At 42.3% G+C, this 13,351-nt stretch overlaps 1 protein-coding gene across 1 annotated transcript in view; it reads right to left on the bottom strand.

Annotated features, from left to right (window-relative positions):
• myo1d (myosin 1D) overlaps nt 1–13,351 on the bottom strand; it is a 147,138-nt gene that overhangs the window by 122,952 nt on the left and 10,835 nt on the right. The window contains exon 2 of the mRNA XM_080455315.1: nt 1,049–1,257. Within this exon, the coding sequence (XP_080311441.1) occupies nt 1,049–1,257 (209 nt within the window). The remainder of the gene's footprint in view (nt 1–1,048; nt 1,258–13,351) is intronic.

The following is a 13,351-nucleotide window of genomic DNA, read 5'->3' on the forward strand; positions in this document are numbered from 1 at the left end:
GTGTAAACAAAAAGAAGAGTACATAACGTATACATAATCCAGTAATGGCTTACTTGGGGCTCTAATCTGCCATCTTGGCCTAGTAGGGATCAAATAGGTGGTTAACTGAACTTTATAAATATATAACCAATGAAAAGTATAAACAAGAGCTTGCGACTAAATAATTGGATCACAGGTTATTTTTTTTCCCACTTCCTGAAAACAGTTTTGGTCTTGGACATACAGGGTTTGCACCCGACAGTGACAATATAGTGGTAAAGAGAGCTATGACTGGACTGGTCATTTTAGTCACTTGGAGACCAATATAAACCCATAACATAAACCTGACAGTCTATTATTTCCCCCTGGATGAATTTAGGCTGTATATTGTGACTGTATACAGTAGTTATGTCCTGGTCTGCATTTCTGACAGCCACCAGTGATCTAGGGAGGTCAGTTCTCCTTCTATCCACTAAGTGGTGCTTCATCAACCACATAGTTTCTCCATGCTGTCACACAGCTTGTGGCCACTTTTCAGTGTTTTCTTAGAGGAGGGAGAGAGAGCGACAGAGGAGGCAAAACTGCTTCTGCTATTTTAAGCTGAACGGGGGTCATATAGATTTTTCCCCAACAAATCTGTACACCAAAAATAGCATTTACTGTGTAGGCTATGTCCATAGCTCCAGACAGAAAACATTTGATGGTTGGGAGGGGAGGGCTATAGGGTGGGAATGTATGTTTTGTTTGTATTGTTTGCAGTATTCGTTATTTTCTGTTAAAAAAGGGGAAAAAAGTACAATGTTGACTATAACCTGATACCTGATCAGAAAGCATGTTGTGAACTTTCTTTGTTGCCTTGTGTTTAATTATATTAATAAAAAAGGAAACATTAGGTTGTGAGCAAAGCTCTCTAAGAACATTTTCATTCAACTTAAATTAAAAACAGGAGGAAATAAAAGGTTCAAATTAAAGTTGTTACACCTACAAGTCAGTAGAAATTCACACAGGGGCCTATTTTGACCCGGCCACAGTAGGGGGGGGGGCTTCCCTTCCCTGTTCCCCATGTTACCTGAGATGACAATGCAGGTGTCTTTGTTTCGTCTCTTCATGGCTTTGTAGGCGGCGTCGGCGATGGCAAACAGGTGCGGCGGCCTCTCGTACAACTCCCGGCCCTTGTACTGTTCAATGGTGTCACGCCCATAGATGTTCATGGCACGGTATGGATTGACGGAGACCACCACCTCTCCGATATAGGAGTAGATCCTCCCCTTCTCAAACCTGGAAGACACAACGTGGTGATTTGGTGTTATCAACTACATTATATTATCACACAGTGAATAAAACATTCATGTAGGCTACGAGGGCTTCAAGGTGATAGTGTTGCTTTGTTTAGCACCTTTTACAAAGCCCCAACATTGTTACAAAAGTCACAAAAGCAGCATTCAACAGGTCACTTGGGAACACTGAATGAGATGGAAAGCCCCAAATGAAATCTAAAAGATTGTCCAAAAGAACAGAAAGCAGCTATAGTCTGTTGATGCGTACAAGAAAAAAGCAGAGGTGATTATGTTTCTACTATCATTTATAACCTCTACTTGTATTAACCCATTTAAACAGGGAAAGCATCTGTGTCAGAGTGATTTCAGAGTGTGTCTCACAATAAATAAAAGCAGATATACAAGCTCAAATGTACTTGTAGATCTGCTATTTTTGAAAAATCGTGAACATTTTTGCTAATCTTTGAAAATATGTATTTATTAAAGCAAACATTTTTAACTCAAATCTTTTCTTCAGGGGGTTCCTGGAACAAAATATTTTGAGATAGGGGGTACACGGCCAAATACATATGATTTTGGGGGTCCTTGACATGAAAAAGTTTGAGCACCACTGATATAGCAACATAAGCATTTTTAGAAAACTGGACTTAGAAGACATTTGTAGAATCTGCCTCAGGTTTTAATGGTTTAAATGACCAGCTACAGTATATAAACACCACAAAATATGACATCTAATTCACACTGCCTGTTTGTTCAGGTTGGTGCACGACACGTTTGCATATTAGTCTACAATTCATCAGTGTGTGAGCTCTCGACTCTCTCTCTATGTGACAGGTTTATCATCCCAGTAAGTAAACAAAGCAGTGGGTCACGAAGCCTTAGCCCTGCAAGCTGTGATGCATTCTGGGCTACATCCTACTTCAAAACCTCACTCAATTCAACAATGCTTCACTATCACCACCCAGGAAGGGGACAAGTTGGTCCGCGTGAACACTGATGGCTTTCAGTGGCATCTGGTTTGGTGTGTTTGTGTTTGTGTCCGTATTTGTGTCAGTGTTTGTGCTTGCGTGAGTGCGATGCATGTCTATCAGTGCTGCGTGACCCTCAGGAAGGTTATCAGTGACATACCAAACTTAGGGGTCCAGTTTTCCCACTCTCAGAATTACATTTAAACCAAGGATTTTACAATGTTTGCAGGCACGTGTGTTTCTACTGTAGACCTCACTTAAGGTCTCCGTCGGTCAGGTCTCTCTTTATGTACAGTATACATATATTTCACTGTGTCTCGTCTTCATGTGTTTCTCCCTCTCTGTGCCCCTGGCCTGGCCTGCCTTCCTTCCTTCCGTTCAGTGAGGACCAGCACAGAAGAATGGGTCTTTTCTTCACCGCTGCAACCGCAACCTCTGCTGCTGCCCAACAAACCTGTTCACAGGCATATCATTATTCCCCCCAAAAAAGGGTTCATATCAATAGGCCCGAATATTAATTATTTGAGATTAGCTTGAAATCAGCACTGCCACAAAGGAGGAAGCGTTACTTAATCACTTTCAACCTGGCGTCCCCTATTTTGGGGATGTGTTGTGACTGTACGCTTTTCATTGTACGACAAAGTATATAGGCCTTAACTGATAATATCAGATATAACAGACATGTACGTCCACTGCATAAAATGGGCCCCTGAGCCGCATAAGTCCAGTGTTCCTCCAAAAGGCCTGCTGACAGGAGAAGACGGTTGCACTAAAAATAAACCCACAGAGGAGACGTTCTACAATGAGAGGTTTGTGAGGTGCTGGATCAAGTGCAAATCTGGAAAGTAGCAAAGACAGTACCACCGTCCTCTATGCTCCCCTGTGCTGACACAATGAAAATAAGCCAGGTCTCTGCACACCGGGTCTTGGCTAAGGTTGAGGAAACCTTAACCAAAACATAACAGACGCAGATTAAGATGCGTTCTGAATGTGAAGTAACAACAGCACTATCTGCTTTCTGCCCTGAAAACCTTGACTGTTGATAAATGTGTGCCATGACCTCTCTAATCTCCTTTAATCCTCCCTAATCTGTACCATGATCTCTCTCCCTTAAGAGAATTTCGATGGTGTTCGGTGTATATAAAGCGTGCGGGTTCGTGCCTGTAATTAAATATGATCTGAATAATAAACTAGTACATCCAAAGTCTATGTAATGATATGTTGGATTATAACAGACACCGGGAAGCAGAGCAGCCAGAGTTACTAAGCTCAGAACTAAATGATTAAACATAACAATGTCGTCTTATCTGGTGTTGGTTTCACCTACGCAGCATGAAGATTGAATAATGTAAAAGAAAGTCACTGTTCACCACCCACACACACACACACAAACAGTGAGTAAAAGGGCAGGGTCATGTCAACTTTATTAATATCTAATATCTAACTGAGAGGGGGAGCGTGTGCAGGTCATCGCAACAGCCATTAACTGGGCAAATGAGCTACTAAACGATCGACACGTGGCAGCTCATCCTTGTCTTCAGTTTGTTGTGTGACTCATGCATCAAACGGAAGACAAGGATGAGCTGACACTCATACAGTGTGTCAGCTCATCAGTGAGTACTCATACTGTCATGATGCCACGCTCTGCTGGGCACCGGTTTCTGCCACACAGAGACTGGGCACTCCGCTCACACATATTACCCAGGGTGGCATATATGAATGAGCACAGCATGTTGAAGGCGGGACAAGTACCTTGGCAAGCTGCACTGTTAAACAATGCTAGATGGAGGAGGTAACGCTTGTCTAATCTAATGGCTAGTATCATTAACCCATTCAAACTGGGAACGCATCTGTGTCATTTTAGATTTATTTGGCTATTCAAAAGTAGCAGATATACAAGCTCATAGCGCGTCACTTCGTGCCACACTATGAGCTTGTACATCTGCTATTTTTGAAAAATGGGGAAAATTTGTGCAAATCTTTGAATGTATATATTTATTTTTAAAGCTATAATTTTTAACTCAAATATTTACTTCTGGAGGTCCCTGGAACAAAATATTTTGAGATGGGGGTCGGTGGTAATTTTTTTTGGGGGGGGGGTCCTTGACAGGATTTATTTTTAGAAGAGATTTTGTAGAACGGCCTCAGGTCGTAATGGGTTAAAAGGACATACATTACAGGCATGTTGTCTGGATGGCATGTTTAGTCCATTGACTACGACTCAACTTGAGACCGTCAATCATTTACCAAAACATTCTCTGGTCATCTGCTTCCATTCATTTCAGTTTGGGATGACATTTGTGTCTTTGATGCATTTTAAAGTGTAGTCAGGGTGGCTAGCTAGCGGCTGAGCAAGTTAGTGCACAGTGAGCCCTTTACACTGACCTATCTGAAAGAAAGCATAGAAAAAGATAAAGCAATGGATGTGAAAATGGTCTACTTACGAACGATATAGGGCCAAAGCTGTGAATAGACAAAGACGTAGTCTACTGACACCATTATGGTCTATCCTTGCTAGCCAGAATTAAACAGAGACTGACGAAGAAGTAATTATTAAGATAGCAGTCAAATACCCTGGGCTAGTGTTCCAAATCCTTCACTTCCAGTCCTGATCCTTTTACAAAGTACTTCATCAACAATGTGGATTAACTTGCTTTTAACTTTTAATCCACTACTTCCCCACATGAACCCTAGAGTCCCTATTCTGGGCATGTCATACAGTAATAGATCTGCAAAAATAAGCAAGTGTAGACAGAAAGTGTAGACAGAACGTGAAGACAGAAAAAAGGAGTGAGCCAAGTACAGACCCCTGGGAACATGGGGTTTAAGTGGTTAAACTAAATGCTAAATTGACCAATGCCCGTAGAAATGACAGAAAAAGTAATATTTTGTTAACCACCTGTCATACTAACATAAATTCCTTTTGCATATACTGTACGTAAGTCAGGTCTGCTATTATCACTTTTCTCAGTGGCACTGGCTGGCTGGCAGACATGCCAGCACTTAAACCCTGCCCTGGTGTTAGAGAAAGACCCATTGTTACCCCCCCTCCCCTTTCCGTGTCACAGTCAGAAAGGCTGCTGTGTGCCCGCTCCATTGTCCTGATGTCAATCGGGGGTCTTTGTCTGAGCTCTGCCCTCCTTCTCTCACCCTGCATGGGCCGACACGGCGAGCTGCCCACTTAACGCACGTGCACAGAAGCTTCTGAGGGAATGTTGACAATGCTCTCTACGGGTGAATGGTGGGGCGTATCTGACCCCTGGATCACAGTTTATTATGCATGGGGGTAAGGGTAGGTTAGAAAGCTGCCATCCAATATGGGAAGAGGCAAGGAAAGTGACTGAATAAGTAAGGAACATGAGGGACAGCAGGTTGGATGGGTGGTTGCTTATGGAGACCACCCAGAAACTGCCTGTTGCATTCCAGTAATAACATTTCCTAATAGGGCTTTATCTACAGTAACTTTGAGTAAGAACATCTACAGTAACCACCATGTTGTTTTCTTTTGATTGATTGATTGATTGATTGAATACTTTATTAACAGTTTGCAAATTGTACAGCGGTACGGTTTACAATGATTGTTAAAAGGATAACTCAAAAAGCCCTTAGGGCTTGTTTCCATTGTGGTCCTGAAGTGTACTTGTACCGTATTGTTCAAGAGATAAGTGAAATATAAACTGGCTAATATCATCTAAATACATTACACAAACTGTCAAGTTGCCTCTGTTGTTATAGTTGTCTCCGCCAGGCTGAAGGCATGGCCATGGCTATGTTTTCACACCTGTCCATCCGTGTGTGTGTGCGTGTGTTCATCCGCCCGTCTGTTAACAGCTAATCTCCAGCACTGTTGGACAGATCAGTGTGAAACTGTGCACTGCACTCTCCCTGGAGACCAGAGCAGAACCAGTTGCCGGCCTGGCATGTTATAGCGCCACCAGCAGGCCGATTTTTGCAAAACCCATTTTTTGATATTACTCCTACAGATTTTGTTCAAACATCACGCAAATCGGTACACATTATCCCTATAGTCATGTGATAAAGACGGATCTGTCAAATATTTCATATTCCATCCTGATTGGCTAACATTGGCTTCCTCAACATTAATCCCTCAACTTCTACAGATTCCATTCACCTCTTGACTGAATTCCGAACATTGCTGGCCCACAATAACCTACCTGACCAGGCGCTGACCTGTGCTCCGAAGAGCACTTTTTCTAGTTATACCTGTTCTCTTAATGACTTACGTCCCAAATCAGAAATAGCCACAGCCGCAAGGACCAAACCTTGATATGATATGCACTCTAAAGCAGGTGAGCCACCAGATGAGCCACCCAGTAGCGCCCAGCAGAACTGTTTCTTTTGAAAATGTTCGATTATAATGACAAAATGAGGACACCAGGGTTGAAGTGGTTAAAAATAAAATCCTCACAATAAGTTGGTCACTCACATACTGTATAACTAGGGTGAAAAAGGCCAAAACTTTTAAAATTAAATGGTTTACAGGAGTGTGAAATAGGATGTGTAGTGGGGTACGTGAATCTTTCCCCATTTCTCATCTAACTTCTCCACTAGAGTCCATACTGTCCGATAAACCTGGAATAGCATTAAAAATGATCTTTCAGTTTCAACACATGCTAACCAGGCTGACCTTCTGAGGTGCACTCTTTCTTTAACTTGCCTGACATTTGTTGGTCTTTAAAGGTTACATTTGTCATTCATGCATACAGTCAAGGAATATAGTTTCCTCTCTGGGCGAGTCTTTATCCACGCCCAAACCCACAAGGAGACCTGCCTGCCAGCATGACTGCCATGCAACAACCTGAGCCAATTCAAAAGCACTGAGCGATCTGGTGGCTCAATAACTTAGCGCTTTATACCGCATAACTGCTACATCCTGGATAGGAATCCTGCACAGTAGAAGAGTGGTGTGCAGGATTTTCCAACCTCGAACAGCACGTTAAGAAGGTCATTCAATCCTTGTTTTATCATCTAAGAAATATTGCAAAATTTTAATCGTTCTTGACCATCTCTGATCTGACTAAAGTATGCCTTTAACTTCTCATGCCTAGACTACTGCAACTAGAATTGATTAAAAAAGTACTCATTACCTACAAGACCAGGTCAGGTCTTGCTCCTTCCTACATCTCTGATCTACTCTCCCCCTATACTATGTGCAAACATGTAGTCTGAGATCCTCAGGCAAAGCACTGCTGTGTATTCCAACGTGCAGGAATGCTCTGCACCTGGAGATCAGACTCACTCAGTCTGTCCCCCGTTTTAAAGTTAGAGAGTTAAATGAACATCATCCAGAGCTACTTACAAAGTACAAGATCGGAGTAAACGGTATGACCCCTTAAGTTAAGATTGCCAAGAAAACAATGAAGTTCTAGAAAGTAATTAGGAAGGAATCAAGGATAGTTACTGTATATATCCACACTATCCTTAATACAATGATACTACTGTATCGGGTGAGGAGTTGATGTCTGGTTTGACTGATCAGTTCAAATCTGTTAAGAGTTACATTGCTTCCAGATAGTTCAAATGAAGTGACCCTCTTGTTGTTGTTTTTTTACATATTGTAATTATTTTGTATTATTGGCTATTATTTTACCAGCCCTGAAAGACAGTAGACTTCAAAGCAAAATCTCTATGGGCATTATTTAGACAAATGTCACTTGGGGAGTGTCATTTTATCATTGTGGTTTTTGAAATCTGTGTATTGTCATAAACCCAGACGGTTCAACATAATCTTTGACTCTTTGCGAAAGCCATGCCATTTGGAACAATACAGACAGTGTGTAAACATAGAGAGGTCCCAGAGCTGTCCGGTGTTTTCCCAAACCCTGCTTTTATAAATAGGAGCCATGATTCATCTCCTACTCCATCATCCGCCCAGAGTATTGAGGACCACATGGCTCCAAATAAACCAAATCGATGTTGTGTGTGTGAGAATGAGTGAGAAAAAAAACCCCACAAAGTAAAGAAAATGAGAAGACACAGATAGAGAAAGGGAGAGAAAGGGAGAGAGAGAGAGAGAGAGAGAGAGAGAAAGCGAGCGAGAACTATCAGCTGAAGTGCCTCAGTGACACTCAGGCTTTTCTCTTCCATCTGCTCTGCTCTCATTTGGGAGGATTTCCAATGACAACACAGTTAGGATGAGATTAGAGAGCATTTACAGGCCTCAATATATCAGTCTGCAGGGAACGCTCTTCACAGATTAGCGAAGAGCTTCATAGACTTGTTTCAGACCAGGAGGACACTAATGAGATTTTTTGCCTTATAATGTAGGACCCAGACTCATTAAAACGTACTGCTGCTCTGGTCATGCAGGGAGACTCACTGACAACTGGCCCATTACACATACTGGACCCAGGACTATAGCTTGAGAAAGAACAGATTAGTGGGGGAGTGGAAGGACATGGGTGTAGAGTTTAGAGCTGCACTGTGTGATACATGGCCCCTACTGATAAATAAGGTAACTATATATTACATAAGTAGGTTGGAGTGGCTTGTTGTCTGCATCAGCCTAGCAACAAAGCAATAAATAAGGGAATTATGATACCAAGATGTAGTGTTTCAAAAGGCAGCAATCCCCCTCCCCTGCAGCACTTTGCCCTGACTCCTTGTCTTTCAAAAACATTAAAACACACCCAACAGACTGCAGCCAAAGCGAGATTTAAGAAATATTGCACATAATGCAGAACCATACTGGTGTCAATACTGTACATGTCATTGTCTATTCAAAGCTTTGGCCATATATCACACAACCATCGACTATTTTCCCATTGATGGCCTTATTTTTTTAAGGCGTGTGTGTGTGTGTGTGTGTGTGTGTGTGTGTGTGTGTGTGTGTGTGTGTGTGTGTGTGTGTGTGTGTGTGTGTGTGTGTGTGTGTGTGTGTGTGTGTGTGTGTGTGTGTGTGTGTGTGTGTGTGTGTGTGTGTGTGCGTGTGTGTGTGTGTGTGTGCGTTTATCCAAGGCTAATCTCACAAACCTCTGGACTGATCAGTGCCAAATTTCTTGTGCATCCTACCAGGAGGCCAGCAAAGTATCACATGTTTTGTATTTTTTGAAATATTTAACTTTTTATAATAAACATGAATGGCGGTCAAATTGAGCTGATACCTTGACCAAATATGGAGCCATACATCATAGATAGTACATGACAACCAAGATCAACAAGGGTGCCAGCCATGCCGCTATTAGACCGATCTTGTTTAGATTATGTGTTTGTTCACATTTTCTTCAATGCCACAGTCTATAAATCCTGGACATTGAATTTCATTTGAAAATGTATATTTTCTCCAGGGATTACTTTGACAAAAGAAACAAGACAATGATATTAAGTGTGTTGGATTACCCAACTCAAACAAGTTACAAGTCTCTGCAAGTTGATTTTACCACATCATGAAATGAACGGAATCCAGTGGCTTCCAAAACACAAACCACGTTATGCTTTGGAAAATGGACTCTGCAGTAATGTCAAATATACTTGAGTCATTGTCTACGGACTGAAAACACACCAGACCACTGGTGTGGTGCTTTAAAGGTTAGCAGCGTGAGTGGGGTCCGGGGAACCTGGGGGGGGGGGTTCTACAAGCTCACAACAACGCGTTACGCGATGCATTGTGAGCTTTAATAGTTCATCAATATTAGTCCAGGTTTAATAGTTCATCAATTTCCTCCGTCACACATTGCTCTGCTTTCCCTTCATTTTGCTTCTCCTCCCCTCCAACACCTTCTCTCTCTCTCTCTCTCTCTTCCTATCTCTGTCCTGTCACTCTCCGTCTCTCTCTCTTTCACTATGTCTCTCTCTCTCTCTCTCTCTCTCCCCCCCTCTCTGTCTACTCTATGGTCCAAATACAAGTATTAGTAGATAGATCAGAAACGATTTTGAACTAACATTTCTATTACACTGTCACCCTCTCTTTCACTCCCATCTTCTGTCTTTCTCTCTCTAGTTTCCCAGCAGCAGCTCTAGGGAGGGGTCCTGTTGGGAAAAAGATCAAGGCAACCAGACACACTTCCCTTCACTGCTGGATATGGAGAGAGAGAGAGAGACAGAGACCTTTTACTACCTTGATTCACTCACACACGCACGCACGCGCGGCTCCTTTACAGTGTGTTAGTTCACATCAGTATTGTCCATGGTGTCATTACACCAGCATAGAAGGGTAGGAGTGGCTTCGAGTTGTGACATAAACCACACATTTCTTGTCCCTGTGTCTACCGAGTAACCCCGCCCCCCTTCAAAATACCCGAGGGACCCAAATACTACACACACAAACCCACCCACACACACACACACACACACACACACACACACACACACAAAAAGGCATACATACACCCACGGCCACGCACACACACGCACGCACACTCCCCTCAGATGTGAATTACAGAGCGAAGCCGAGCACGACCGCTGTCTCCAATCTTGTTTGGGTGGGTCTTTTTATGGTTATTCTGTCGGTGGTTAACTAGGGAGGGGAGCCAACGATTTATGACTTTCTCTCACCAAAAAAGAAAAAAAGACAAGTGTGGCCAAAATGAAGCTTGAGAATAATAAGAAGCCCCTCACTCTCCTTTCACAACCTGACCTGGCTGACAGTGACACAAGCCCTTTCAGCGTCCCACCCTCTGGCTAGACACACCAATGTGTCACTAATAAACACTCAAATCATAGCATGTCCCAAAATCACTGTAACAACAACCCAAATGTGAGTCATAGTCTATATACGTACGTGCAGGCATTCCCATAAAAGGCTTGATGTACTGTACTTAACTTTGTTGCGTGAGGTGTTGCGCACCGAAAACAACTGATCTATAATAAGTTCACAACGTGTCACTTATGCGTTGTGAACTTGTAGATTTTAGTACAAGTATAATTCTGGCTTAAGTGAAGCTGTAGGGACACACAAGGGGAATTTCATGCGCCTACTAGCCTGGACTTTAAATTCACCCATAAAGAGATGGAGGAGGCAACAATGCAAGGCACCATCTTGCTCATCAAGTGCAGTTAGAGGTTCAGTGTCTTGCTCAAGGACACTTGAAAGACATTTGCTCAAAGGAGCCGGGAATCGAACCAACCATCGCTCTACCTCCTTAGCCACCGTACTGTAACAGTCAAGTTCAGTTTGGTCTACATTTTTAATAAAAAAATAAAATGTGTAATAAGATTTATCCGTCTTCTGGACGGTATGTGAATACAACTGTGTGGATGTGACCAACATGTGATAGTACTGTATTTAAATCTAATGAATACACCTGTGTGGATGTGACCAACATGTGATAGTACTGTATTTAAATCTAATGAATACACCTGTGTAGATGTGACCAACATGTGATAATACTGTATTTGAATCTAATGAATACACCTGTGTGGATGTGACCAACATGTGATAGTACTGTATTTAAATCTACTGGGTGAAAGATTGTTTTCAACAATGTTGAGGGAATGAATTACCGTACTGCCTTTGGCTAAAGTCAACACATGCAGCCTGGATGGATTGTCAATCATGATAACTGTCTGAACCAGTAGGGATCATCCTAAGAATGATAAAATGCTAGAGCGATAATCTGTGACCGCTCCACTTTTATCTCTGAGGCTATTAACATCGCTGGCCTTATTGAGACTGACAGTAATACATATCTCTGGGGCATCCTGTCTCCTTAGCATACGATGTCACCATTCTCATACAGCAGCAGCTTTCACAGAAGCCTGCAATCAATCGTTCATGTTTGTTTGATTCTTTCTCTAAATATTTGAGGCAGATATCAATAAACATACTTTACTGTCCTTTGACTAACCGGCTGCCAGACGTTCCTCGACATAAAGTCCCAGCAAAACCTTTCCGTCAAGTGAGGTCATAAAAGCTGTCAATGAGATGATAGCATAAACAGACATTACATTTGGCTGGCCAAACTAAGAGACATTTGGAAGAATATCATGTGTTTTAACATGATTTATAGAAAGCTGAGAAAGTAAACCTGGCACTTGACAAACAAGCAGCTTTGCCATTTAAACCTCAAGTGCAAGAGTTTCTTCAGGTTACATGTACTGTAAGGATTATGTGTTTATCACCGTGCACCACATGACACCTTTGTTTAATTCAGCAGCTGTCAAGACGTAATGTATCAATATTAAAAGCTCTGCTCTGCATAGAAATATCCTGCGTGTGAATTTAACCTTACGAATACATTTTGACACTTTCAGAGTTAAATTCCCACACAGGATTTTATTCTGGTGGCACTCTACTCTGTACTGAAGACATAAATGTTACTGCCTGGTTTCTAAACTATAACTTAAACTCACCCTCTGACCATGTCTAATAAAAGAACATTAATACCCCTTTCATTAGGGGACCCACCAGAAATTGGTCCCTTGTTAGTAGAACAACTATACTGAAGGTATTAAAGATGTGCTGCTCCACTCTACCTCCACCCTCCATCTCCACCCTCTGTTTCTATCTTTTTACCCCTGTGAGACACAGACTTTCATCCAGCATCTGGGCTCTGCATTAGGGGGATTTTCTGCCGCTTTGTTAAGGCCGCTTAGTGCTAAACAGCAGCTCCCAGCCTGTCTGTGAGCAGACGTGCGCCTTCAACACTTAACGCTCCCACCCACCCACGTTTTGGCCCGTGGACAAATCAATCTTCCACCGTAACCGGCAATGGAGGTGGTTCCCCTCCTTCAGGAGCTGCTGGGGCAACAGCTGGCTGCCACGGGGGCTGGAGTGGAGTCTTGAGTTATAAAAGAGTTTGGCAAACACAGCGCCATGTTGACACCTTGAGCACTCAAAACATAAATTGTGCATTTGAAGAGCTGCGCTCCAAAATAAGATAATCCCAAAAAAGCTGAAACATGCTCTTCACAAGACGACTGTTGGCATCCACTGTGGAAAATCTATTATGGAATATTAATCAATTTAAAGAGCAAATAGCAAGGTTTTCTTTGAGATGGAATGAGCGGTATTTCTTGAAATATTGTGGAATGAGTATTCATTTTTCGGTTCAACGAAAGACCACGTTAAAAGAAAAAGAAAACTGGACTGAAACCCTTGACTTACTTGTGATGTTTGCATGCATTAAAAAAACTCCATGAGAACTCATGACTAAGACATGTTTCTCC

This window comes from Gymnoscopelus braueri (assembly GCF_963280865.1).
Source record: "Gymnoscopelus braueri genome assembly, chromosome: 17".
In the NCBI taxonomy this organism is placed as follows: domain Eukaryota; kingdom Metazoa; phylum Chordata; class Actinopteri; order Myctophiformes; family Myctophidae; genus Gymnoscopelus; species Gymnoscopelus braueri.